Source organism: Zingiber officinale, chromosome 2B, assembly GCF_018446385.1.
Source record: "Zingiber officinale cultivar Zhangliang chromosome 2B, Zo_v1.1, whole genome shotgun sequence".
Classification (NCBI taxonomy): domain Eukaryota; kingdom Viridiplantae; phylum Streptophyta; class Magnoliopsida; order Zingiberales; family Zingiberaceae; genus Zingiber; species Zingiber officinale.
The window spans coordinates 121897230-121925004 of NC_055989.1; the positions used below are offsets into that span (position 1 = coordinate 121897230).

At 36.7% G+C, this 27775-nt stretch overlaps 1 protein-coding gene and 2 long non-coding RNA genes across 4 annotated transcripts; 2 read left to right on the forward strand and 1 right to left on the reverse strand.

The window, feature by feature from the left end:
• Window positions 1-6986: 6986 nt before the first annotated feature.
• LOC122046965 (mediator of RNA polymerase II transcription subunit 7a-like) lies at window positions 6987-16571 on the reverse strand. 2 transcript variants are annotated; one of them, XM_042607944.1, is made up of 5 exons: window positions 16339-16571; window positions 16134-16203; window positions 14029-14195; window positions 13868-13964; window positions 6987-7277 (listed from the first exon to the last, which is right to left on the reverse strand). In XM_042607944.1, exons 1-4 carry the CDS (start codon window positions 16480-16482, stop codon window positions 13914-13916), a joined length of 432 nt encoding a protein of 143 aa, XP_042463878.1. In that variant the 5' UTR covers window positions 16483-16571; the 3' UTR covers window positions 6987-7277; window positions 13868-13913. The 2 variants fall into 2 exon arrangements, with proteins under 2 accessions (XP_042463878.1, XP_042463877.1); XM_042607943.1 differs by having other exon boundaries at window positions 13868-13941; window positions 16339-16567.
• Window positions 16572-20193: 3622 nt separating this feature from the next.
• On the forward strand, window positions 20194-21826 carry LOC122049484. The gene is made up of 4 exons (XR_006130969.1): window positions 20194-20856; window positions 20943-21048; window positions 21136-21205; window positions 21689-21826. It is a non-coding gene; the product is annotated as an uncharacterized LOC122049484 (long non-coding RNA).
• A 3541-nt stretch (window positions 21827-25367) lies between these two features.
• LOC122049485 lies at window positions 25368-26966 on the forward strand. Its single transcript, XR_006130970.1, has 4 exons — window positions 25368-26064; window positions 26151-26256; window positions 26344-26413; window positions 26897-26966. It is a non-coding gene; the product is annotated as an uncharacterized LOC122049485 (long non-coding RNA).
• Window positions 26967-27775: the final 809 nt, after the last annotated feature.

The following is a 27775-nucleotide window of genomic DNA, read 5'->3' on the forward strand; positions in this document are numbered from 1 at the left end:
AGGGAGGAAACTCAAATCAAGAGGAAGCTCCTAAGAGCAAACCTAAGGTATCATTTAATAATGCACTTCCTTTGAGTTATGATAAAAAGTATGTTGGAAATAGATTTTATCATCTTAGTTCTTGCTATTATAAAAATAGGAAGCATGATATTTCTAAGGAAAATTATAAATCATGTCATGCTAGAACAACTTTACCTAAGGATAGAAAGGTAGAAAATAATTTAGGCAAAAACTCTAAGAAAGTTAGATATATGTCTAAAAGAAAAAAAAAATATATCCAAGGCAATCATGAAAAATCAAAACTTGAGGATTGAAAATCAAGTTTTGAAGTCAATACTTGATAAATTAGAGAATACCCTAGAGAAAATAACAAATAATGCTAAAAGGTCCAAGAAGCAAAATCAAGACTTAGATAGGCAAGAATCATTCAAGGGCAAGAAAGGTTTGAGATACAAACCTAAAACCAAGGAGAATATGTCATCATATAATAGAGTTTCATATAGCTATGAAACTAACCCTAGGTTTAGAAGTCAAGTCAAGGTTACAAGAGAAATTATCCCTAGTGTTGACCTTGAGGAGACTAGCATGATTAAGGCTTCAAAGAAGTCTAAGAGAGTTATTAGGAAGATGTATAGGGAAGTTATCCCTAGTGAGTATCTAGTTCACCCAAGAAGTTTCAATAGGTATTGAGTTCTTAAGATTGTGATCTTTTCACACTAAATGGATATAGGGTGTGCGAACCCTAATTAGTAGGATAGTTAACTCAACCATGATGAAGTTGAGATTTTAGAATATTTTCAAGATAGTGTGACATCTTAAAAATGAGAAAGTTTAACTTTTATTCTTGATGAGTTTATAGTGTGCCAAATGAAATTATTGAAGTCTTGAGATAGATTAAAATTGGCAGAAATAGGACAAAATCATAAAGTGTATCAAGTGTGAGTTGTTGGCACATTCTAGGGAGATAGGGCAACTTATGATCCTTTTTGGCATAATGGTTAAAGAATGATACTTAGATAGAAAATCTAGGAAAATGTATGTCTTATCACATGTCATGACATCATATCATACATTCATATTGCTATAAAAAATGCAACATGTCATACTATACATGCATCATTATTTATGATAATTTTTTTTGTATGTATTATGATATATGTCATAATCATTATCATGTATTGTTTCAATTTCTTATAATTAAGGACAATGACATTAATTGACATCCTAGGTAGAATAATCAAATTTAAAATGTCTAGCTAGAAATGTATAATCCGTTGTTTAGGGAAAACCAATTTATTTATACATATCTCAAGAACTATAGAGTTGACTTGCATGTGTATTGAGACATATTAGATACAACTGAGATGTTAGAGAATGAACAAAACTCAAAATATTGATTTGGTACATCTAATTGAATTTTAATTTTATCAAAATGTATTGACTTTGTGAAGTCTAATCATGAGGAAAGTTAATGTGCAAATCATGTGCATTTAACCCAATGATCATGGTTGAAATTTAATTTTGAAAATAATTTTAAAAACCTTGATGAATTATATTTGTTAATAGGAATTACCATTGGTTAGTTAGAAACAAAGTTAGAGTAAAATATTGAAGTTTTCAATAATTTCTAATTTTATATCATTCTTTAAAAATAAGATGTATTTTCCTATAAAATTATTTTTTTCCTGATAGTATAGGACATAAATAATATCTACATGAAATTTCATGATTCTTCAAAATTCCTAGAATTATTTATGTATTTTAAATTTTTGTCTCAAATTGAATCTAAAATTTTAGATACAACAATCGATTGTTGCACACCAATCGATTGTTCAATCAATTGGTGGTGAATTTTCGCGAGCACATAATCTCATGGAATTGATCACATTTATTAATTAGGATACACTAATTGATTGATGTCAGATATCAATCGATTGATAGCTGATGATTTTATCGAAAATAATATATTTATCGATTAGGATACACCAATTGATTGTTGTCAGATACCAAAGGTCGATTGTACCAACTATTTGATTGTTTGAAATTTTTACATTTTAAACTTGTTTAATTAATTATTGAGTTTGATAATATACTTGTTTCTTATTTTAATTTTTATTTATTTATTTAACATATTGATATGAATTTTATTAATAAACATAATTCAAAAATATTATTCACAAAGGTTATTATTCATTAATATTAACGAGCTGAATATATACATTCATACTTATTTATTTTTTACTTTAATCGGTTATTTAAATTTATTTATTTATTTAATTTTATATTTATTAAATAAATATAATGAAGTCTACCGAATTAAATATCTATGATTATGATTTTATTTATTTATTTATTTATTTATGAATATTATTCATAAATATTAACGAACTGAATATATACATTCATACTTATTCATTTTTTACTTTAATCAGTTATTTAAATTTATTTATTTAATTAATTATATATATATTAAATGAATATAATGAAGTCTACCAAATTAAATATCTATAATTATGATTTTATTTATTTATTTATGAGAGAAGAAATATAATTTTAAGTGATAGTAAAGTAACTGGGCGTGTACTCTGAAAACTCGATCGTTGTTCAACCACGTCGAGGTGGGGCCTGCAGGCTACATTATTCTGCCCTTATGCAAATTGGGCTTGTCAGCTTGTGCGCAATCGTGTCAACAACTCTTTGGTTGACATCAGTAAGTGGAAGAAAGTTTGACAGCACTTTTTTGGTATTCTCTAATATGTTCCCAAATTAATGGAACGGACCTGGAAGGAATCCAGGACGCAAGTTTTTTTTTTTTTTTTTTTTTTTTTTTTTTTTTTTTAAATAATGAATAGATATGGGTGACTGGTCCGGTCCATGCCAAAATACAATTTAATTTAATGGAGGAGGGAGGGAGGGAGGGAGGGAGGGCAATGAAAGCGGTCGATAGAGATTGGTCAATTTCTTGGTGATCAAGGAGCGTTCCGGCTTATTCTTGCCGATCACTCAGGCTACCGAGTCAACGATTCGTTTTGCTTTTGTTTGGATTCTCAGTATGCGGACGCGGGGCAGCATAAAGTGTAAGCTGAGTCTTTTATTGGAACGTGTTCTCCAAGGCGAGATCGTATGTCTAGTTTGTTTATAAATTAGAGAATATATGTTCAGATCGATCGTGATCGTTAATTTGACCTTAATTAATTATAATCCTTCTTTAAATTTATCTTTTTATTTAAATTATAATTTAAATCAAGATAAACAGCCGGAGACTCTCCGGAAACAGCCCTCTCTCGGCGTCAGGTAGCTCCATCCGTTCACCACTGGCAACCTTCTGACGGTCAGAAGCTGTTTATCCTATCCAAACTATAATTTTGATAAAAAAATAAATATAAAAAAATCATAAATAATTAGGATCGAATGGACCAGTGGCGGCTCCAAGTGAACAACAGAGTCTCTAAGCATTAAAAGTAGGAATAATAATTTTGAAAAGATATTAATTTTGAAAAGATATTTTTTGTTTTGTTTTTTTCTGCTATTTTCAATGTTGGGCTAAGATTACACTTTTTTTTTTTTTTTTTTTTTGTACATCTTAATTTGATGGATTTAAGATCAGGTAAAAGTTTGAAAGAAAACTGTTATATCAACTTGAACTGTTATATAGATCTGGTCTAATTTCACAAACATGTAAGTTTTATATGCATTTGTCTTTGACTAGTTTAGATCTATCTGTCAATTTTTAAAAAACTATATATGAATTTGAATTTATCTAATTTTATAAATAAGTACTTTAGTAAGTTCCCCAAATAAATCCCTCTAAGGCCATTGTATGTTTTTTTTTACTCATTTATGATTATATAATGGTTTGTTAAAGACTATTACGTGGACCGAAGCGGCCTAATTTTATAAATAAATATTTTTTAAATATTTAATTTTAAAAATATTTCCAAGATCATTCTTTGCTCAATTTTAACTAATTCAAATATCTAATTAATAATTTTTATTTAAAATTGTTATATAAATTTATACAGATCTAATTTCATAAATAAACGTTTTTTATATAATTTCTTTGATCTCTGAAGTCATTATATGCCTTCCTTGTTAAGTACATATACATAAAAATAATGAAGAAACAAAAATATAAATCCATAGAGAAGAATGATAGCCATTGTAAACAAACTCCTTGTTTTTATTAGTTTTTTTTTGCCAATTGAATATAAAAAATGCACACCATGACGGGGTGTGTTTAATAATATGGCCTGTCATCAATCGTAATGAGTAAGATGCATGAGTTTGAGAATTTGGATTATTCTTTAAGCTAACAAATAAGCCAAAACCATTGCCATTTAACAGACTACCTCTTTAGGTTCATCTCACTACCTAACCGCAACTTGCATCTTCATTGGATTATTTTCTTACAATGTATTTACTTTTAATTGTATGATATTTTTTTGTAAATATTTATTTACTTTTTATAACATTTTCATTTTTTAAATATACCTATTTAACACGTTGATCGCTCAATTTAGTTGTTGTTGATTAGTTAGGTTTGTGTGTCTCTTGAATTTCCTTGCTTCTTCTCTACTCATTTAGAGGGTGTTTGGCTAAACTTATTAAAAATAGCTTATAAGTTCGTACAACTTATAAGTTGTTTTAGGAGCTTATAAGTTGTTAAATCTTATTTTAAAAATAAGTTGTTAAAGTGTTTGGGTGAACTTATTACAATCAACTTAAAGGTATTGATGTGTTTGGTATTATAAGATCTTTTTATTAATAAAATTACCAAAAAGGGTATAATACTATTAATAGAGGATTTTGAGATTTTTATTAATAGAGGGTTTTGGACGAATTTTTGCACCGGGAAAGAGAAAATTGGAATGAGGTATTGGCCGAGAAGATGAAACAGCGTTGGAAGAAAAGTCGGCGGAGATAAAAAGATATTAGACTTATAAAAATTTATGGAGGATAAGATGAGGATTTATGAAATTATATAAGGATATTTTAGAGAAAAAAATTATTAAAATAAGATCTTTTTTAAAAAAGTAGGGTCTTCCATATTTTTTTAAAAACAGCTTATAAGCTCTAAAACAGTTTATTTTGACAGCTTATAAGCTGTTCGAAAAAAATTTTACTAAATAAATTTGAAGAGCTTATAAGCTCCAAAACAACTTATAAGTTGTTTTAGAGAGCTTATAAACTCAACCAAACATCCTCTTAGTCTATTTGGCCAACTCAGGACACCTAATTTATCCTGTCCATCTAATTCGTTTTACTCGTGATAATCCCCTAAGGACTGATTAAAACGGATATAAGAAATGATATATCATGAGAAAGATATACGTGATTCAATTATTCATATGTGCTAAAAATCATAGATGATTAATTTGTGCTAAAAATTATCTTCCTAAATTTAGAACATTAAAAAAATAGTTATATCCAAACTTTTATGTGTTTTTTAAAACTCACCTGTAATTTTGAGTATTCCCATGATCAGAACAAATTCCAATAGCTACTTAAGTCGCGTGACAGGATATTCAGTTTGTCACTCAGATCTTTACGATTTGATCCTATTTATAGTAAATTTATAAGAATTTATTCTTTAAATGAGATGCACAACCAACGGATGCTGGACTTCTTGGCCGTTCGCCGCGAGTACTTCCCAATATATCCTGATGGCCAATGGAAAAATTCTATGGGACCAGGCCGGTCATCCCAAGACTAGTCAATGAGGCTAACTTGTTTATTATTTTTTTTATCCCCGGGGCTATGGTGCCGTGGTAGGAAATCCAAGTTGTCACCCAGATACCCGTGGTTCGATCCGCAGTTATAGTGTATTTATAAGAATTTTTTCTCCAAATAGAACATGCAATCGAAGGATATTGGACTGTCCGCTACACGGACTTCCTGATTTATCCTGATAACTAATAAAAAAATATTATAGAGTCGAACTTATCATCTCAGGATTAATCAATAAGATTAATTGATTTTTTTTAAAATTTTTGTTTTTAAGTCAAACGGAATCAATGCATCAGTATAGTATCAAGTTTTTCACGATCCCAACTAGTGTTTATTAATTGAAATATTATACATATACATTATAAAACTTTATGATAACATACATAAGCTTCGTTTTAAGGCATAGCTAGTATCTAAAATATGATTTATGACACGGAGTTTGACGCCCAGCACCTAAAAGTTACTTTAAAATTTTGAAGTATTGTTTTAAGTTACAAATTTATCATATAATCATATTTAAAAGTTCCTTTGTTTTAAGAAAAAAAAAGGAAAACTTAATTTATATCATCACTTTCTTATTTTCTAACACGTGATGTTTATTTACGAGAGAAGAAATATAATTTTAAGTCATCGTAAAATAATTGGTCGTCCGCGTGCCAATATTTTTTTTGAACTCTCAGAGAGAACTCGTTGTTCAACCACGTGGAGGTGGGGCCTTTGGAGGCTGCATTATTTTACAATTATTGAAATTAGGCTTGTCAAAGCACACTCGTTGGTTGGCAGGAATCCTCTTTTGCACTTACTGAAATTAGGCTTGTCAAAGGACAGTCGTTGGTGGGCAGGAAACCTCTTCTTATTCAAATTATTCAGAAAATTGATTTTGTTTTTGTTTTGTGTTCTTTCTTCGAGATAAGTATGATTTTTCCTCTCAAATTTAAGAATGATGTTTACTAACAATTATTTTTAAAATTTAAAATTTTTTCCACCAAAATTATTGTTTTGAATAAGTGGCCATGATATATTATTTGGACCTTAATTTTATTGCTTATGTCACATAACATAAACGACATGATTAGTATTGACAATTAGTTGATAAATAAATTAGATTGAAAAGAAAAAAATAAGACTGAAAAGTTGAAAGTTCAAATTCATATGAACTTATCTTTCTCAAATAGAATAGTCTTATTCAATGACCCACGTGAAGACACGACAGGTCAAGATAAAACAACCAACCACACTAGGTAAACAATAACCTTAACTAAGGCTCTAACCACTCGAATTGGGCATTTTATATAAATAAAAATTTAAAAGTTTGTGGCGCTTATCTGTCAACATAAGCTTCTAATGAATGATCACCAGCAAACTTAGATGCTAAACTTGAGATTAGATGACAAATCCCTCAACATCAGCTCAGGTACAGCAGTCATATGGAAAACAATAACGTTTCTCTATGTGAGAGGACCATACGATTCTTACTCTCACTTCATGCCACATGGCCATCCAAAGTTTGCAGTGCTTCCTTGAGAAGCCTCTGAGCCTCTTCTCTCCTCCTGAAAATGTACATATATGATATCAGTTAGTCAGCAGAGTGGGTTCTCCAGGAGATACAAAGCATGAAGATACTTAGAATCATCATTTTCCAATGTAGACTGTCAAAGTCCAAAAATAACATCATTTTCACCGTTAATTGATAACTATTATGTTGGTATAGGTAAATATGTCATCTATACCAGCACAGTTTTGGTGATACAACCGAAACAAGACATGTCTCAATCAGTACTATCAGAAACCAACTAACCAAGACCGGAATATTTTCTATGACTCATTCATCAATTAGTTTGTTGATTAAGAAGAGATGAAATACTAAAAACAAGAAAAGAGAAGAGAAACACTAATAATAGTAGCAAAGTAATGGTTGGAGTAAGAAACTTAGATGTATCAAAATATTATACTAATGTTGTTTCAGTTCACAGTATGCTAGTACAAGTCCAACTTCTATAATTTACTGGAATATATCGATAGATATGTAAGGAAATGAATTCTGTTATCAAATGTCCTAGAAAACATTATTCGATCTGGATTTGAAAAGTTATGAGATTGACCTCATTTGAATTCCTACTAGGACCAATAGTTCTAACTAATGTAAGGCACCCATTTTAATATTAGTAAGATATTGTTTTTATATTTTTTTTTCTCTAAAATTTTAATTCAATTCACTTTTAATTGCCATAGGCTCATAAAAGGAAGTATACAAGTCAATGAAAAGGTGATCATAGAATTACAACTCATTTGAATTGATCTTGGCACACCAAGTGTTAGCATAGTATGATATTAAAGCTGTACCATTTCAATCAAAAACTGTACTGACAAAGATTGGTACAGGAATGGCATCTTACAGACTCGGAAACTTACCTATGACCTTGTTGTCTTATTAAAAATTGCTGAGCGAATGAGTAGAGCTGCCAAAGGGTCACCCTCAAACTATGCTAGTTTGAATAATTGAATGCTCACTTAAACATATGAGAGACGCCTAATTATATTCAACTGAAAAATGGGTACTCCTCCATAGGTTGTAAATTCCAATAAAGTGAATTAGAATGTGAGCAAGTTGCAAGATCCAGCAAAGATTTCTTAAAGCTTAGTATTCAACGAACAAAATCAAAAGCCATATGTGAATGTAAAATGAGAAGTGGCAGTTGAGATGGCCAAATCATTGGAGATGCATGGGTGAAATATAAGATAGGTGTTGACAAACAAACATAAATTGGATGGTAAGTTAAGGAAAAGAAATAAAGCAATCTATCCTTGAGACATCTTGATCTTAATTGAGAGATGGAAGTGAGTGACAGAGAAAGAATAAACATAACGTTCATTCATAGCATTTTGGAACAGTAGAGGTTTTCTTAAAAAATTAACAGTCTTTAGAAATATGAATATTGAAAGTTCAACATGAAATTGAGTATACAAGGGACAAGTACAGAGTCACAATTTAGCTAGGAGGAAAAGGGATGGAAGGGGAAAGGAAAGCAGAAGGAAACATGTTTCCTGAGTTTGCTTGGAAAGAAAACCTAGTGAAATTAGGGAGGAAAGGATAATGTTTCATTCCATACCAATTCATCTAAAACTGGCAAGAAAAGATAAGGGATAAGTGGATTACATGCCTGTATCACAAACATGCCCTTAGTATTTATCCCAAGCTAAGGCCAGCTAAATCAGACAACTGTTTACACAGCACAACCTGCAAATGTGTAGGATTCTTGAAAGGCCTAAACATTATAAAGAGCTAGATGCCTTTATCATACAAAGAAACAAGTCATGTATAATCAACTAGGTTGCAAGTTGCAACATGACCCATTCCAAATCCAGCTTTTTTTTTTATCATAGTCAATTAATCAATTGAAGGAGAGCCTTGGCGTAATAGTAAAGTTACTGCCATGCCACCTTGTGGTCACGGATTTGAGTTGTGAAAGCAACCTCCTTACAATGCAGATAAAATTGTGTACAATAGACCCAATGTGATCTAATGCTTCTTCAGGACCCCGCATTAGCGGGAGCTTTATACATTGAGCCGTCCTTTTTAGTCAATTAATCAATGGACCGTAGATTTTGATTTCTGTTTTTCTCCATCACACCCAAAATTTCTTGAAGTTTTCATTTGCCAAATTAATTTTGAGTATTTCAAACTTACTCTTTGGTGAAATGTGGTCATCATCACGTTGGTTTGGACATGTAGTTGACACATGCTTAACTTATTATCCAAGATAACAGGGTTATATTTATTTAATATTTATCCAAAGCTTTGTTCAATTTTTTTCATATATGTTCCTAAGTTTCTATTTTCTTTGAAAGCAAAAAAGAATTAAGAATGCATATACTATTACAATGTTGCAATTATATCCACATTTTGGACAAACAGCCTGGCATATAATCTTGATTTATGCATGCTGCCTCAATTTTTTACACAACTATAATCTCTTCTACTTAAATCCTTGACCTTCTCCAAGCCCTCTTTTCCAAACCCTCTTTCGACAATCTCTCTAGTATCCTTCTCATCTCCTGTGTAACTCAACTTTTGTTGATAATAGCAACAGATACATAATGGTCATACCCAAAATTTGGAAATGTATCCAATTAAGAGTTTTTCTTTTGCTTAAATTTCAAACTTAACACAAGCCATGTTACACTGGTAGTTTATTATTTTTTGACTCATGATGCTTGCTACTGTTGGTATCTATCCTATGCCAGGACAGTAGGATGCTTCTACATTACTATCTCAAGATTGCAAAATGGATCAATTGCCCAAGCTCGAGCTTGAGTAGTTTACGGGCATCGACAGGCTGCCCGAGCCTAAGCAACTTGAGTCTAAATGGGTTGTGTTCGTGAGCAAGCTGAGTGCCCCGAGTGCGAAGCGCCCCGAGCACCATAGGCCCGAGTGTTAAGAGCTAAGTGGCTGAGTGCCCGAGCATCCAAGACCTGAGTGCAGAGTGCCCAAGCACCACAAGCCCGAGTGTCGAATGTGGAGTGCTCAAGCACCGCAGGCCCAAGTGTTGTGTGTGGAACACCCAAGCACCCCCCGACCCGAGCGCCCAAGCACCGAAGAACCACAAGTCCGAGTGTCGAATGTGGAGCGCTCGAGCACCACGGGCCCAAGTGCTGAGTGTGGAGCACCCCAACATCGAAGATCCGAGTGCCAAGTGCCCAAACATCGCAAGCTTGAGTGTCGAGTGTGGAGCACCCAAACACAAAATTCCCAAGTACCCAAGCACCGCAAATCCAAGTGCCGAGTGTGGAGCACACAAGCACCCCAAACCCGAGCGCCTGAGCACAGCAAACCCAAGTGTCGAGTGCGAAGTGGTTGAGCACCTCAAGTCCGAATGGGTTGTGTTCCTGAGCCCGAATATGTGAGGGTCTCTAACGCGGCGATTACAATGACGCCAATTGCCAAGGGATAGACCTCTCAGTATAGATGAAAGAGATACGTCCTTTGAGAAAAAATGGATTAATTTTTCATTGCTCTTCTCTCCCTATATAAGGTATGATGCCAACATTGAGAGGTACATTATTCTACACTGTCTCACCTAGTTGCAACTCTCCTCTCTGAATCTCTAAGGTCTGATTTGAGCGTCGGAGGAGGGGTCTTGCTCACACCGTAGGACATTAACGGTTCAAACGCTACCCTAATCCCAATTCAACATTCAACTTCTATTTTGCTGTTGACCTGTATTATCAACCAAGCTCTTCTCCCGTTATCAGCCCATCTTGATCTCAAACTAATCCGTTTGGCGCCATATGTGGGAAATCCGAGCTAAGACATTGCAATGGGAGACATTCGAAGAAGCCAAGGAGAAAGAAGATCTAATGCTGAAGGAAGGGATCCTATTGGCTTCTCAAAATCGGTCGCCCCTCCCTTCACGATGGAGGGTCTAAGTTGGCTAGTGTCAGCTACTACAGAAGAGACCCTTCGACGACAGTTCTCAACGAATCCTCCATTCTTAGAAGACCCAAGGACTCCAACTCATTAGAAGAAGTAGTTTAGGAAATCAACAACTAGAGCTGACTCGTGGCGAGGCAAGTCGGCCAATGGCGGGCCAGTAATTTGATGAGGCATGCCGACCCTCCATCTTGGCGGGTTGGGAAATTCCCAACCTAAGATAGATTGTGTCTTAAGCGGGTCAACCCACGAGCCCATCAAAAAGTTAAAAATAAAATAAAAAAAGATTTCATATCTTAAAGGTTTTAATTTTGAAAGGTTTACTTCTAAACGATAACACTAATTTCCATCTAAGCATGTTTTTCACAAGATAGTCTCAATCAAATGTATTCTAAAAACATATATTTTAAATGCAAATAGACACAAAAAAGGCACTCGTGTTTGATGAAAAGTGTTGCTTTTATTTCAAGATTGCAACAAAGAAAGATAATAAACTGACACGAAAGTTGGCTAATATGTGTTTTTCAATCTGCGGACCAACCCAAGTCCATCACGAGCTGACCCGTGTGGGTCGTAGACCTAGGTGAGTCGGCCCATCTGGACCCACTTTAAAATAGGTTGATAAAACTTTAATCTAACCCGATTAAATTGTTTGGCAGGACGGGCCAACCTGATGGATCCAACCCAAATTGACGGCTCTATCAACAACTGAGAGTCATATCAAGAGATTCCAAGGAAAGGACGAGCTGAGTGCTAAGATAAAAAGAAAGGAAAATCGGTCCAACAGGGCACCCCTTTCTAAAGAACTAGTGAGTCACTTCCAACCACTACAAATTGGCGAATACAATAGAGCTTCTGGCTCGGAGGAGCACGTATGTTGATTAGAGAATGTTGCCTTGTTGCACCAATATTCATAGGGAATGAAATGTCGGATCTTCCACACCACCTTCGTCTGCCCAACACAACAATGGTTCAATTGGATGAAGTCCAGCTCATCTGCTCTTTTGAGGAATTCGGTACGATGTTTTTACATCATTCGCAAGTAAACGATATTACAAGACCTCGCTCAGTCTTTTCTTGCTAAAGCAACATGATAAGGAAACATTGTGAGAGTATATATAACGCTTCAATCATGTGGTTTTGAATATTTCTACCGCCAACTCAAAGATCCTCATTAGCGCCTTCTCTCAGGGGTTATTATAAGGAGAATTCTTTAGGTCCCTATTGAATAAACCTCCAATTGATTATGATGATATGCTTAGGTGAATTGAGAAGTACATCCACTTGAAGAAGCAAAGCAAGCGAGAAGAGTCAATGTCGCTATATCGTTCGAAGATAAGAAAGTTCTCACCCCACTGCCTCATTAGAGGTTATCTGAACCCCTTTCCAACTATGCCCCGCTCAAGACTAGGGAGACAATTATCCAGATGCTAGAGGAAAACCGACCAGTAAACAGGATTGCAGAGAATGCTCATAGAGTGCCACTCTGACCTTTCTGTGCCCTGCATGGAGCAAATGGTCATTCTATAGAGATGCGTCATCGGCTGACTAAGGAGATCCACTGAGCCCTTCAATGATATTCATAGGATTGGACCCTCCCAGAGTCAACAAGTCAGCCTCAAAGCAAATGAAAATGTCCCATAGATTTTGAAGGCAGAACTCGAGATGGCAATGTAGGTAGAACCAACCAAGGAGGACAGATGAATCCTCTCCACCGAGGGGCCATAAATATGATCTTTGGACATATGGGGACTCAAGCCGTACTCGGAAAACCCATGCAAAAAAACTATAAAGTTATGGAATAGTCACTCGGCAAGCCCGAGCAAAGGAGTCGGTCATCAATTTTGGACCAGCCAACCTAGATGGGTCACAATGCCTCACGACAACGCCCTAGTGGTCCAAGCTACCATACTATGATGTAGCTCAGGTATTCATGGATTCAGGAAGCTCCATGAATATCCTCTTCAAGGACGCCTTTAACCGTATGTAGTTAGACCTGATCGAGCTACATCCCATATTGACATCTCTATTTGGTTTCACAGGGCATGGAGAGAGATCTTACTTTCCTTATTTCGTTAAGCACCCGCCTCTCTCCTTGGGTGAGGAGCCATTAAGGAGGACTCAAATGACTATGTTCACTATGATCAAAGCACCTTGAACGACACAATGCATACTAGCAACTAAAGAACTTACAGCGCTTTTACATCTAAGGGATGCTAGAACTTGCTAGTTCTCTGTGTAGGTATTAAGGTATAGTGTGTTGCACATAACATAAAGCGACTTGTAAAGTTTTCCATACTTTTGCTCTTATAGTATCATATACTAGATTCTCTTCTTGAACAAGGTGTGAGCCAAATTACCTTAAATTTTTTTTATACTATTTCTTCTTATGTGGTTGTATTTATCATATTGTGTGTCATAGATGGTTTCTTTAGTTGCACAAAAAGTGTTTAGTGTATTTACTTGGATCACAAAATGCAAAGATCAGTTGTATGAATTTATGGTGAGAAAGATTTTATTATTCTATGCACACAAGTGTCAACCTACGAGCAAGAATATAGGACAGCAATCTCCAATATTTTCTGTACTAATTGAACCTTAAAGTAGTTAAAAGAGTTATCCACATAAATAAACCAATAACCTTCCGTAAAACCCAAGCCAAGGAAAGAGAACAGTTAGAAAATATTAGCATATTGGTTAAAAAAACACCTTTTTATATCCTCTACTGCTTGTTTGCGTTGTTGTATTTGACGTTCTAGAATGTGAATAAGTGTCGCTCTGGCCTGAAAGTGGGAAAATAAAGTATCTGCACAGAATCAATGAAAAAAAAAAGTATTATAAGACAAGTTAATGAAAATGGATCAACGTACCTGGTGTGGACGCAATGAATTTAAAAGGTGGTGCAAGTTCTTGAAAATGAGAGAGATGTCTTCCACTCTGCGTGCATATTGTGAGGGCCTCTCGACAAGAATGTCTGCTAATTCCAAAATGTGTAGTTGAAGATCCCTATTGAGTGTTGTTAATTCCAGCTTAAAATCTGAAGCAAGGGAAATTAAATCTAAGAAACCAAACAAGAAAGGGCAATGCAATAGAAGCATGGAAGATGAAGTAAATGATTTTCAGGTAATGAAAATGTCATGACGGATAGCCAAATAAAACTACAATACTACATGCTTTACTCACAGAAGATCTAACTATAGTGCCTAGTTGAAGTCCATTACTTGTTCCATGTAATCATGTACATAATCAAAAAAGGAAATGAACATAATTCAGGAAAAAAGAGACTTGCCACTGATTTTACAGAAGTAAAACTTGTAGAGCTATCTGACTAGTAGAAGGAAATTGAAGCCTCATGATTTCTCTTTTATGCACTTAAACATCCAAACAGTTTGTACTGATTGTTTACAGTCCACTATATGACCTTCTAAAACACACTTTCTTATGCTACAGAAAGTATTCAGAAAAGAGATAACTACACTACTCAGTGGAAACACAATAATCACATATTTTGCAGTGTGTCACTGACAATATCCAACAAATAATGATTTTAACACTATCCATTTAATCAAAGAAGATGATACAAATATATAGATTCATCACATGATCAAATCTATAATAATGTAACTCTAATGGGAAGTTATAATAATTGCAAATTAATGTAGGAAATGATCTATGTCAAGGGAAAAAAATTGTAATTTCAAAGAGTATAACCATCATCCAAGCAAGCAAGCAAGAGTTCCACGAAGTTAAGTATTAAGTAGTGTATCCAAGCAAGCAAGCCGGCAAATCTATATAATAATGCTTCCATTTCTTCATTTATTAAATAGGACAAACTATTTTTTCTGACAAAAGAAAATTAATTAAGGTATTGAATTCTGAACTCAGTAGACAAAATTTTATAAGATCAAACATGAAATTAATAAACATTACAATGACAAGATTATGACTAAAATCCGATATTCCACAGCAATAGAGATAAATATTGGACCACTATCCGTATGTTGTTACTAAAACTTCACATTCTAATGCCTGCACCTGTCATTTTTTTTAAATGCTACAGAAGTGCTCTTTCAGATGTTCTTACATTTGCAACTTGAGATATGATGGAGAACTTGAGCATGCTTATTTGTAGTGTTTGTAGTGAATGATTAACGTAGCTTAATTTCACATCAGTAAACATGCATGCATCATATATCATGCTACAGGGTACCAACTGCTGGAATATGGACTTTGAACTATGGTAGCCTATCAATTGCTTACTATTTGTTACCATTTAAGATCTCCATCATGGAGATTTTTTTTAAAAAAAGTCTAGCTAATCCTTCAAGTGCTACTACCGATATACATTATCTAGTGCAATGTTCTGGGAAAATTGTAGAGATCAAAATCTTGCATGCCGAATCAAAAAACAACATTCAAGTTTATGCTGAAAAATACTGACAGTTGTTAAAAGCAGAAACTAATTCTATACTATCATTTAGAGATTTGAAAAGAGCATTAATATAAAAATCCCAAAGTGATTACTTCAAAAATTTAACACTTCAATTACTGAGTGTCAAATTAGAAGTCACTATCCGCATTCAGTGTAGATTGCATGTTTGAATAGAGCATTAACATAAAGCTCCTAAATTGATTAGTTCAAAATTTTAACACTTCAATTATTAAGTGTCAAATTAGAAATCACCATATGCATTCTGCATAGATTGCCAGCCGCCTACATGTTATCCTTACCTTTCACTATCTGTAAGTAACAAATGAAGGGCAGGTCCCTCTTTTCTTTGTTCATTCTACAAGAATCTCTTAACTACAAACTCAAAGGACCATAAATTTAATACATGCTTCATACTAGTATATGAAAATAAAGCTTCATCATTGATTACTATTTGATTCTTAAAATCCTTTAACAAAAACATACCATAATGCATGCAAAAAAAATTGCTAATAACAGCAAGACATGAGGGAAGGGAAGTGGTACCGATATTTGGGCCTCTAGGGTAAAGCTGACGAACTCCCTGATCCTCCAAGCTCGGCAACACAACATCAGTCTAGGATGCCATAATAAAAAATTACAACCAGAAAAAAGTCCCCAGTATACCACCAAAAAAAGTGGGGAAATCATAACAATCATCACGGTAGGGCAGAATTAGTTAACAAATAATGAAGAAAAAGAGGGAAGTTACAGTATAGGAAGCCCCGAAGAGAGGGTAAGTCCCCTGGACAGGCGGCGGAGGCTCTGGAGCAGACTCCGGGTCATCAAGATAGTCCTTGTACAGACGGTAGTATGGAGGAGGTGGAGGGTACGACGACGACGTCGCGGCCGCCATGGAGCTCTCGAGCTCTAATCCGGCGTAGAGGCTGCCGTCGAACGGAAAGTAAAGTATGATTACGAGGCAGAGGCCGGCTCTCGCCGGGATATAGCGGCCCACGTGATTTGGGGGTTAGGCCTTATCGGACCACATTGGGTCGGGTTTGGAACGTTTGGGGTTAAAGGGGCCGGGCCAGAATTACTTCTTCCGAATTTTAAATAATATTAAATGAATAATAATTTTAACTAAAATTACTATAATATTATTAAAATAAAATTTTATTTTTAAAATAAAATATTATGTGATAATTTAGATAAAGTTACTATAAGGATATTTTTAAAAAGCAAAATAAGATGAAATATTATTTAAATATTAGGGTACTTTTGACGATAATAAAAAATATTTTTTAGCGTTCCTCAAATGTATTTATACTTTTATATCAATTATAATTATATTTTTATTTTTTAGAAATTAAAGTAGGAATTATGAGTGTCAATAAAATTATAGCATTTTTAAATGGATATTTTAAGATGCTCGATAGCATAACTAATTCTAGATCTGTATCAATGAGAAGTTAAGGTATATTCATTTCCATAGTTGAAAATAGTTGATACATTGGGATTCAATTTGAGATTCATAAAAGGAACATGCAAATGAGATACAGGAAAGCAGCACACAAGGACTTGTTGTAGTTCTTAACAAAGCTCTAGGCATTAAACTCTTTGCCATATCAAACACTCAACAACCTCCACTTCCATCTATCTCAACTGAACCTCTCCACTTCAACCCCCCTTTATCCTAAAACTACACCACCACATCTTAGATCTAATTCCCTTTGCTTCAATTCCACTTCTCAAATACCTCTATGGCTCCCTAAAGTTATCCTTGGAATTATGATATCACGGTAGGATATTCAGATTGTCACCCAGGTATTCACGATTTGAACCTCTGCTATGATATATTTGTAGAATTTTTTTCTCCAAATGAGGCAGTGCAATCAAAGGATATTGGGCTTCTGGGCTGGCTGCCGCGTGCGCTTCCGGATTTACCTTGATGGCCGATAAAAATTTTTCATAGGATCGAATCAATCACCTGAGGAATAATCAATGAGACTAATTGATATTATCATTATTTTTTTTTCTATAGCAGCCTAAAGTTAGCAAGACATCATCTTTGCTAACCCCACATTCACCTACTTTTGACAAGCTAAAGCCTTTTGATCCAATTCAACTAATGGTGATTGAACTCTTAGGGGACGTTTGGTTTAGGGGAATAGGAGTGGGGAATGAGAATGAGAATCATTGATTCTCATTGTTAATGTTTGGATTATAGGAATAGGAATACAAATAAGAGAATGAATCCTTGAAATTGGGTAATAACTCATTCCCATGTACCTCTCCTTCAATTAGCCATTACCCCATTTTCATCAATCAAAATATTCCCTTATTCCAAAAATACCCTTGACCTAAAACTAAAATTTTCTCCCTTAATATCAAATATCAAAATATATTTATTTATTTTTTTCTTTCATATCACTTCTCTCTCCTTGTTCTCTCTCATCATATTTTCTCTCTCATCATTTTATCACACACTTTCTCTCTCCTTAATATCTCCTATCACACTTTTTTTCCTTTTTTTCTCATCATACTTTCTCTCTCATCAATCTCTTCCATCGCACTCTCTTCCTTCTTTTTTCTCATCATACTTTCTCTCTCCTCAATCTCTCCCATCACACTCTCTTTTCTCTTTTTTTTTCTCATCACACTTTCGCTCTCATCACACTTTCTCTCTCCTCAATCTCTCTTGTCACACTCCCTCCCTTTTTTCCTCAACACACTTTCTCTCTCATCATACTTTCTTTCTCCTCAATCTCTCCACCACACTCACTGTTCTTTTTTTTTCTCATCACACTTTCTCTCTCACCATACTTTTTCTCTCCTCAATCTCTCTCATCATACTCTCTCTCCTCATTTTTCTCATTACATTTTCTCTCTCTTCATCCTCTCCCATCATACTTTCTCTCACATCATATTTTCTCTCTCATCTTCTTTCACCATACTCTCTCCTATCACACTCTCTTTTCTCATTTCTCTCATTTCACTTTCTCTCTCTTCATTCTTTCTCATCACACTTTCTCTCTCATCATACTTTCTCTTTCATCATATTTTTCTTTCACATTCATCTTTCTCTCACATCTAATTTTTTTTCTTATTTTTCTTTAAGGATAAAAAGGAAATTTTGATTTATTTCGATAGAAAATATGCAACTAACAAAACATTACTTTTAAAAGTGATATCCATGCTCATACTCATTTCCATTCCACAATACAATGATTCTCATTTCGATTCATATTCTTAGAAAAGAACCAAACCCTCCCTTAATAGTTTGATAGAACTTAACCTAGTTCTCCATCCACTTTGGTTGTCATCTAAGTAGCCCGACTAAATTATACTACCATTTTGTAGGACAATTAGATGCCGTGAGAAGGGGTGAATGGATGCTCGTGAATTTTGCTTTGTTCGTTTCATCTACAAATTGAGTTAATACAATAGAATAGATAAAGATAAACTCAAAATATAAAAATAAGAAACAAACCATTTATTGCTCCTTTTTACGATCTACGTTCTGTAAGGTGGATTAATTATTTCTCACAACACCAATAAGAAGGAATATCTTCTTGAGTTGGAAAAATCTCTTACAATCCTATTCTTACAAGAATTACTCAAAATGATACAAGAATACAAGCAACAAGGAACTGAGACAAATACATGGATTTTACAACAATCAAGGAAACAATTTTGCCTCTAGGAACCAACCGCGCTACGCAATCAAGATTTTACTTTGATTCGTCTTTGATGGATTATTCTTTGGAAGCATTAGAATGTGACAACACTCACCCAAAGTGTTGGTTGCTACTCGGAAAACCTAGAGGTTTCACTGTACAAAAATTTTGTACAAAAGTCTGAACCTTTTCCTAGCTACCATGTGTTCTTTTAAATTAAATTTTGGATCGCCTGCGGAACTTAACACGTTTGATCCAAAACTTAATCTATTTGTTCTTTTAGGTTTTGACTTGGATCTCCTGCGGAACTTAACACGTTCGACCCAAATCACCTTAAGTTATTAATTCCATTAAATATTAATTTCCATAATTGGTTCCCAGTACTGACGTGGCGAGACACATGACCTTCTTGGATATGGGAGCAACCACCACCGACTAGACAAAACCTTTTATGGAAAGCTAATATTTAATTTCCTAAAATAACTTTAGGTTAACCGAAAAGAACAATCAAATCACAAGGAAAAGAAAAACAAAAGAACACTATATCGAAAACAAATTCGAAACTCTAGAATCGTATGCCTCTTGTATTTAGTATTATTTCCAAAAATAACTAGTATGATGCGGAAAGAAAAAAATACTAGTTATACCTTTTAGAAAAACCTCTTGATCTTCTACCGTATTCCTCTTCTAACCTCGGACGTTGTGTGGGCAACGATCTTCCGAGATGAGAAACCACCAAAGCACCTTCTCCTTTCTTCAAATTTCGGCCAAGCACAAAGCTTCCAAAAAATGAAGATTTTTCCACCAACCAAGCTCCAAGGGATGTAGTGTAAGATATCGGCAAATTAAATAATAAATATTATTGGACGAAAAATCTTATTGGATTTTTCCGGAGTTTTTAGAAATTTTCTGGGAATTTTTCGGAGCTCGTACGATGAGTTTTGAGGGGACGGATTCGGGGCTAGTTGGAGGCCTGTTTGGAATACCCTTAAAAAGGGAGTGGATTATTTTCATTTAATCTAAATTACCTAAGTATAAATTCTTTACCTAGGTTTAATTTCCGAACCATTCCCCTTCCTCCCGATTTCTTCCCCCTTCATGCGCGCGAGCTCTCTTCGTCCCGAGCCGCACCAGCGCCGGCGATTCCCCTCTCCTCTTCTCTCAACGTCGCCGGCGCAGGACAACCCTTGAGTGTTAAGGAGGGAAGTGGCAACCGATCTTCCTCTCTTCTTCCTTCCTTTCTCGCGCGGATGAACTCGACATCGACGGAGAGATTCTTCCCCGACAAACCTATTCTCGCCCAGTCGCCTGAGGGAGAGCGCCGGATCTCAACGGTATCATCCATCTCTGGAGGACCGACCACCTTCTCGGCCTCTCGGCCATTCCTTATGCGCGATCGGCGGTGATCAAGTGGCTAGGGCACGGCAAGGCTAGAGCCGACGAGGGAGGGGAGATTCGAGCCTTAGTTGCCTCTTGTGGATGTCCAGTGCCTTCTCGGCATCGAATCTTGGATCAGGGAGGTCCACTTCACTGGATTCCGGTTCCTCCTTCTCACTGGTGTTGATGGGCTGCTGATCATAGAGTGGATGGACTGCCAAAGCATAATTGAGGTAAGGAGTTGCTGGGGAAGATCCTGTAGATGCATGGATCGGTTCTATTGATTTCCAATTATGATATTCCTCCTGTTTTGGACCAGGAGAAGTCATTGGATCAGCTAGGGATGGGTTTTCTTGAGCAGATCCTTATCTTCTTCATTCTTGCGCCATATTGAGGTTTTGGTTTCAGATCTGGGGTTGTTTGAGGTGAGTGTTGCTTGGTTTGTTAGGAGTCCAGCAAATTCAATGCTGTGTAATTGTTTCCTGAACTGATCTTGGGCAGAATTGATGTAGGAATTCTTTGGTAGCTGTTCGACAGGTGTGTTATTGGGCTGTGAGTTTGGATATGCTGCTACCTCTTAAGGTAAGTGTTTTTCCAGTGATGTACCTATGGTATTCTCATTAGTATGATGCTAAATTAGGTTTTCTAAGGAATCTAGGGTTTTGTGCTTGCTTAGAGTTATGAGTGGTGTAATGTGGTTGGTTAGACATATAGTGATTTGTGGATTTAGGAAAGTTTATGATGAAATTTGATTAATGGATGGATTGGTTAGTTGTTGACGATGGTGTTAGGTTGATGCGGATTTATGATAGAGATTTGATATTATGATGTGGTGGATTGGTAATTAAGAGATGGATTTGTTATTGGGTCAATTGATGAATTGTGGATTATGGTTGGATTTAGAAAGAGGGGAATTTAAGGATGGACCTATCATCTACTTTGGTTTGGATTGTTGTATGGAAACTAAACAGGGTTACCTAATCGACGTGGGATTAGGTTTTGAGTTTAGTTTGTTGTTGATTATGTGATTAGCTACACATTATATATATGCCATGTGATTCGCAGGACTTGGGTTCGGGACGAGCATCTCGAAGTGGAATTGATTTATCTGACGCGGTTGACAGATAAAGGCGGGTATTTCTTCCTTGGCTCTATATAGATTTTTATTGAGCTTAGTGCATGGTTATTATGTGATGGTTTAGGCTGCTTTACCTTATATCATATCTGTTTGTTGACTTCCTGCTAGAGACTTATGCTTGATCTTTGAGGTGTTCTATTTAATTCATATACAGTCTAAACTCTTGATATCTACTCTATGGTGATTACACGTGTAGAGTATGTTCTGTAGGGATTGTCGGGTGGCTGGTATTATCATGCTGATTGGGTATATGATGTGGACTGTACATGGGTATGTGTATAGGAGTCATCCGGTTGACCGTGCATTTACATGTGGTGTGTATATCCGTATTTGTTATGTACTTTTGGAGGAGTTGTGTTGATTGCACGTCGTGGTTTATACACGTGTCCGATGTGTTTTTATTGGAGGATACGTGTTGATTGTATATGTGGGGTGGTCCATGTATGTCTGATATGTTTTATTGGGGATTATTGGTTGATTATACGTGTGTAGTTGTATACATAGGTTTGGTGGGATATGTGGAGGTATCATGATTATACCTACGTGGAGGTATTTATGAGGTTTGGGGTTGTTGCATGGATGATGATTATATATATATATCATTCATTCATAAATCCGATGACCATTGTCTCCCTTGTGGTGAGAGAGTCATTGGTTTGGTTAAGACCGCCCACCCGACCACCGTGGGTAGTGGTAGTTGGGCGATTCTTCTTAGTCTGTCGTGCCACCCGGTCGAGGTTTAGTGAGATCCGGCGTTGTGGCGATCGGGGACCACGATCTTATGTAGTTAGGCGACTACTGGGTCGCCTCGACCACTATATAGGCCTGAGGGTAAGTCTGATCGTCGCACCAAGCCTCTCGGCCGTACGGGGTCGTGGTGTCCGGAGAGGTGGCGGGGGTGACCAGGGGGCATACGCAGTTATTATTCCTGCGTTTGATGCGTGGTGCATCTGTTACATGCCTAGTAGATACTAGTTGCGTGTGATTGTGCTTTATTGAGATATGGTTGTTGCATTTTGTTGCCATGCTACATACCATTTATTTGCAATCGTACTTATATTGCGCAGGTGTCACGGGTATATCATTGCAGATCCGGTGAGTTTACCGATCTTTGTACCTTGCGTCGATTTGATTGGGTATGTATTTACCGTTATGTCGCGATGGTTTGTGCGGTTTGTAGGTTAGTCGTGATTATGTCTGGTTATGTCGGTATGTTCGGATCGTTGATTATGATAGTATGATCGTGATCTTTATTCCTCTGAGATACTTTTGATCTCCATACTGCTTATTTACCGTACGACTATCTTTTATTACCCATTGAGTTCCCTATACTCACCACCGCGTGTATCATTTATGTTTTCAGGTAGATGGTTGTGTGTCGCTTGGGTATCCGGGTCCTACGTCACATCCGAAGATCGTGATTGTTTTCTTTTGATATTCTTTTCTTATTTTTGGCGTATTTGTGTATAGCGGTGTGGCTATCTTATGGTTTAGTGTTGTATTTGTTGTATAAGCTGGCCATTGTGATTGTTGTATTGGGCTTTCCGTTTTCGTTTTCCATTGTGTTAGCCGAGTGGGCTGATAGTTTATATATAACTGCGTGGTTGTGATTGTTCATTCCAGCAGTAATAAATGCGTGGTTGTGTATATAAATATTCCAGACGCTGTGGCGATGTATTTCTAGTGATGCTTGATTGTCACGACAGGGAGGTTCTCAGGATTTTGTCGACAGAACTCCTTTGGGCGTGACAATTTAGTATCGAGCGGTATGCGCTTTGTTTTGTTTTGGATTTTGAGATTTATCCGATACCAATTTTGGTATCGAGTAGGTCGATACTATTATTCGTGTTTTGGATTTCGTGATTCGGTTTTCTTGATGTGACTTTTCGGGTTTTGGACCAGCAGACATCTCCGAGCCATAGGAGGTATGTTTGCGTATTGTTATCATGCATTCGTTGGTGTATGTATTGTTGTTATGACATGTGTTAGTACTTTTGTTAGTACTTGCCTATTTGTTTGTACCATACATTTCATGTGTAGGGTCAATCATTGATCGGTTGACCCACCGGAGATCATTCTGATCTCGATTTCCTCATATCATACTACTAGTTGGTTGAGAGTTAGAGTCTCATACTAGTCTTGGTTACTATTAGCTAGATGGTGGATGATATCTGTATACCCATACTCGATTAGTAGAGTCCGGTTTACTCCTGTTGATGATTGATTTACTTGGTTGACTTGTGTAGTTATGGTTCGATTTACCCTTGTTGACTTGGGTAGTGGTGTATCGATTTACCTTAGTTAGTTTCGTCAGTGGATGATTAATTTACTCTTATTGGATCGGTTAGGAGATGATCGATTTATTTTGTTGGTCCCACCGGTAGGGGGCCTTACTGCTTTTTAGAGATTCCTATCTGGGATGTTTATTTTCGGTTAGATATTTTGACTTGTCTGGGGTAGAAAGGACTGAATCGCCGTATACCGATATCGGCCGATCTGTAGAGGATGATCCGATTCCATGGGGACTTTGACTATGGATCGTCTGTAGGATGACTTAGAAGATACATTCAGATAGGATCACGATGTGGAAAAGTGTAAAGCTACCGCTTAACACTTATGAGATACATCCATTACTAGGGTGTAGGAGTTGAGGAGTACCTTTGGATATATGATTTGTACTGGCGTGAGAGAGTTGAAGTTAGCTGCTTAACCTTTATGTGACCTGGTACCACGTGAAGGAAGAAGCAGAGAATGCTTGTTAGAGATCAGGTCATCACTTAGTGATTTATTTGAGGTGGTTTGGAGAGATAGTAGTTCTTTACCTCTTTCGGTAGCATGGTGGTTTATAAGGCGATGACTAGTAGACTCGCCTATCGTTGTTCCATGGGAGATCCTGACTCATGGGACTATTGGATATGATTAGATATCCATGACGTACTTAGTGATATATACCCCGCATTGGTGCGGAGGAAGTGGTATTAATTGAGTAATACCTAGGAGTTCCGATCGTAACTGGGTATAATTTCAGATGATGATCTTCGAGGGGTAGAGCGTCGATTGACAGATATTTTGATCAGTTGTTGAGTTGTAGCGTTCCTCTATCCTTGTGTTCATTGCTTGATACTGGAGGTTACTGAACCTTAGATGGAGCAATCACAGTATGATGGGGGTACAAGACAATGATTAGACGACTCAACTAACATTGTCTCTATCTAGTGGCTCAAGACCTTGACCACGTGATCATTTTACCAGATCTTGTAGTCTATATCTCATATTAGAGGGGTTGACCTTTTATCGGTATTTGTCGAGGGACATTTATAGATGAGAGTAGCGGGAGTAGGGTGAGTTCATAGCTCACAGAGTTGCCTCTAGTCACTTGGAGGAGGATTATCATATTTGGAGATTTGTTTATGATACTTGGATGAGTGACATATGAGTATGTTGATTGGTAGTTACCTTGGAGGAGGGTCCCTAAGTTGACCAATAAATTTGGGGACCAAATTTTTATTAGTGGGGGAGAATGTAAGATATCGGCAAATTAAATAATAAATATTATTGGACGAAAAATCTTATTGGATTTTTCCGGAGTTTTTAGAAATTTTCTGGGAATTTTTCGGAGCTCGTACGATGAGTTTTGAGGGGACGGATTCGGGGCTAGTTGGAGGCCTGTTTGGAATACCCTTAAAAAGGGAGTGGATTATTTTCATTTAATCTAAATTACCTAAGTATAAATTCTTTACCTAGGTTTAATTTCCGAACCATTCCCCTTCCTCCCGATTTCTTCCCCCTTCATGCGCGCGAGCTCTCTTCGTCCCGAGCCGCACCAGCGCCGGCGATTCCCCTCTCCTCTTCTCTCAACGTCGCCGGCGCAGGACAACCCTTGAGTGTTAAGGAGGGAAGTGGCAACCGATCTTCCTCTCTTCTTCCTTCCTTTCTCGCGCGGATGAACTCGACATCGACGGAGAGATTCTTCCCCGACAAACCTGTTCTCGCCCAGTCGCCTGAGGGAGAGCGCCGGATCTCAACGGTATCATCCATCTCTGGAGGACCGACCACCTTCTCGGCCTCTCGGCCATTCCTTATGCGCGATCGGCGGTGATCAAGTGGCTAGGGCACGGCAAGGCTAGAGCCGACGAGGGAGGGGAGATTCGAGCCTTAGTTGCCTCTTGTGGATGTCCAGTGCCTTCTCGGCATCGAATCTTGGATCAGGGAGGTCCACTTCACTGGATTCCGGTTCCTCCTTCTCACTGGTGTTGATGGGCTGCTGATCATAGAGTGGATGGACTGCCAAAGCATAATTGAGGTAAGGAGTTGCTGGGGAAGATCCTGTAGATGCATGGATCGGTTCTATTGATTTCCAATTATGATATTCCTCCTGTTTTGGACCAGGAGAAGTCATTGGATCAGCTAGGGATGGGTTTTCTTGAGCAGATCCTTATCTTCTTCATTCTTGCGCCATATTGAGGTTTTGGTTTCAGATCTGGGGTTGTTTGAGGTGAGTGTTGCTTGGTTTGTTAGGAGTCCAGCAAATTCAATGCTGTGTAATTGTTTCCTGAACTGATCTTGGGCAGAATTGATGTAGGAATTCTTTGGTAGCTGTTCGACAGGTGTGTTATTGGGCTGTGAGTTTGGATATGCTGCTACCTCTTAAGGTAAGTGTTTTTCCAGTGATGTACCTATGGTATTCTCATTAGTATGATGCTAAATTAGGTTTTCTAAGGAATCTAGGGTTTTGTGCTTGCTTAGAGTTATGAGTGGTGTAATGTGGTTGGTTAGACATATAGTGATTTGTGGATTTAGGAAAGTTTATGATGAAATTTGATTAATGGATGGATTGGTTAGTTGTTGACGATGGTGTTAGGTTGATGCGGATTTATGATAGAGATTTGATATTATGATGTGGTGGATTGGTAATTAAGAGATGGATTTGTTATTGGGTCAATTGATGAATTGTGGATTATGGTTGGATTTAGAAAGAGGGGAATTTAAGGATGGACCTATCATCTACTTTGGTTTGGATTGTTGTATGGAAACTAAACAGGGTTACCTAATCGACGTGGGATTAGGTTTTGAGTTTAGTTTGTTGTTGATTATGTGATTAGCTACACATTATATATATGCCATGTGATTCGCAGGACTTGGGTTCGGGACGAGCATCTCGAAGTGGAATTGATTTATCTGACGCGGTTGACAGATAAAGGCGGGTATTTCTTCCTTGGCTCTATATAGATTTTTATTGAGCTTAGTGCATGGTTATTATGTGATGGTTTAGGCTGCTTTACCTTATATCATATCTGTTTGTTGACTTCCTGCTAGAGACTTATGCTTGATCTTTGAGGTGTTCTATTTAATTCATATACTGCCTAAACTCTTGATATCTACTCTATGGTGATTACACTGTAGAGTATGTCCTGTAGGATTGTCGGGTTTGGTATTATCATCTGATTGGGTATATGATGTGGGTACCGTAGGTGGGTATGTGTATAGAGTCATCCGTTGACCGCATTGGTGTGTATATCAGTATTTGTTATGTACTTTTGGAGGAGTTGTGTTGATTGCACGTCATGGTTTATACACGTGTCCGATGTGTTTTATTGGAGGATACGTGTTGATTGTATATATATTGTGTGTACATGTGTCTGTTCGGATTATTGGTTGATTATACGTGTGTAGTTGTATACATAGGTTTGGTGGGATATGTGGAGGTATCATGATTATACTCGTTGGAGGTATTTATGAGGTTTGGGGTTGTTGCATGGATGATTATATATATATATATCATGCTTCATTTCAGTGATGACAATTGTCTCCCTTGTGGTGAGAGAGTCATTGGTTTGGTTTAGCGCCCTCGGCCACTCGTGGGTAGTGGTAGTTGGAGCGATTGCTGCTAGCCACCCGGCCACGAGGTTTAGTGAGATCCGGCGTTGTGGGCGGTCAGGGACCCCGATGCTATGCTATTAGCGGACTGTTCGCCTCGACCACTATATAGTGGGGTGGAGGGTAGTCTGATCGTC

What these genes read in the sequence shown, in the direction of transcription:
- LOC122046965 (XM_042607943.1), bottom strand. Translation starts at nt 16,482, where the DNA reads ATGGCGGCCGCGACGTCGTCGTCGTACCCTCCACCTCCTCCATACTAC. An exon ending in CCCTAGAGGCCCAAATATCG is followed by an intron (nt 14,196 to 16,133) that starts GTACCACTTCCC and finishes CCCTTGCTTCAG; the next exon opens with ATTTTAAGCTGGAATTAACA. An exon ending in GCAGTAGAGGATATAAAAAG is followed by an intron (nt 7,278 to 13,867) that starts GTGTTTTTTTAA and finishes GTACATTTTCAG; the next exon opens with GAGGAGAGAAGAGGCTCAGA.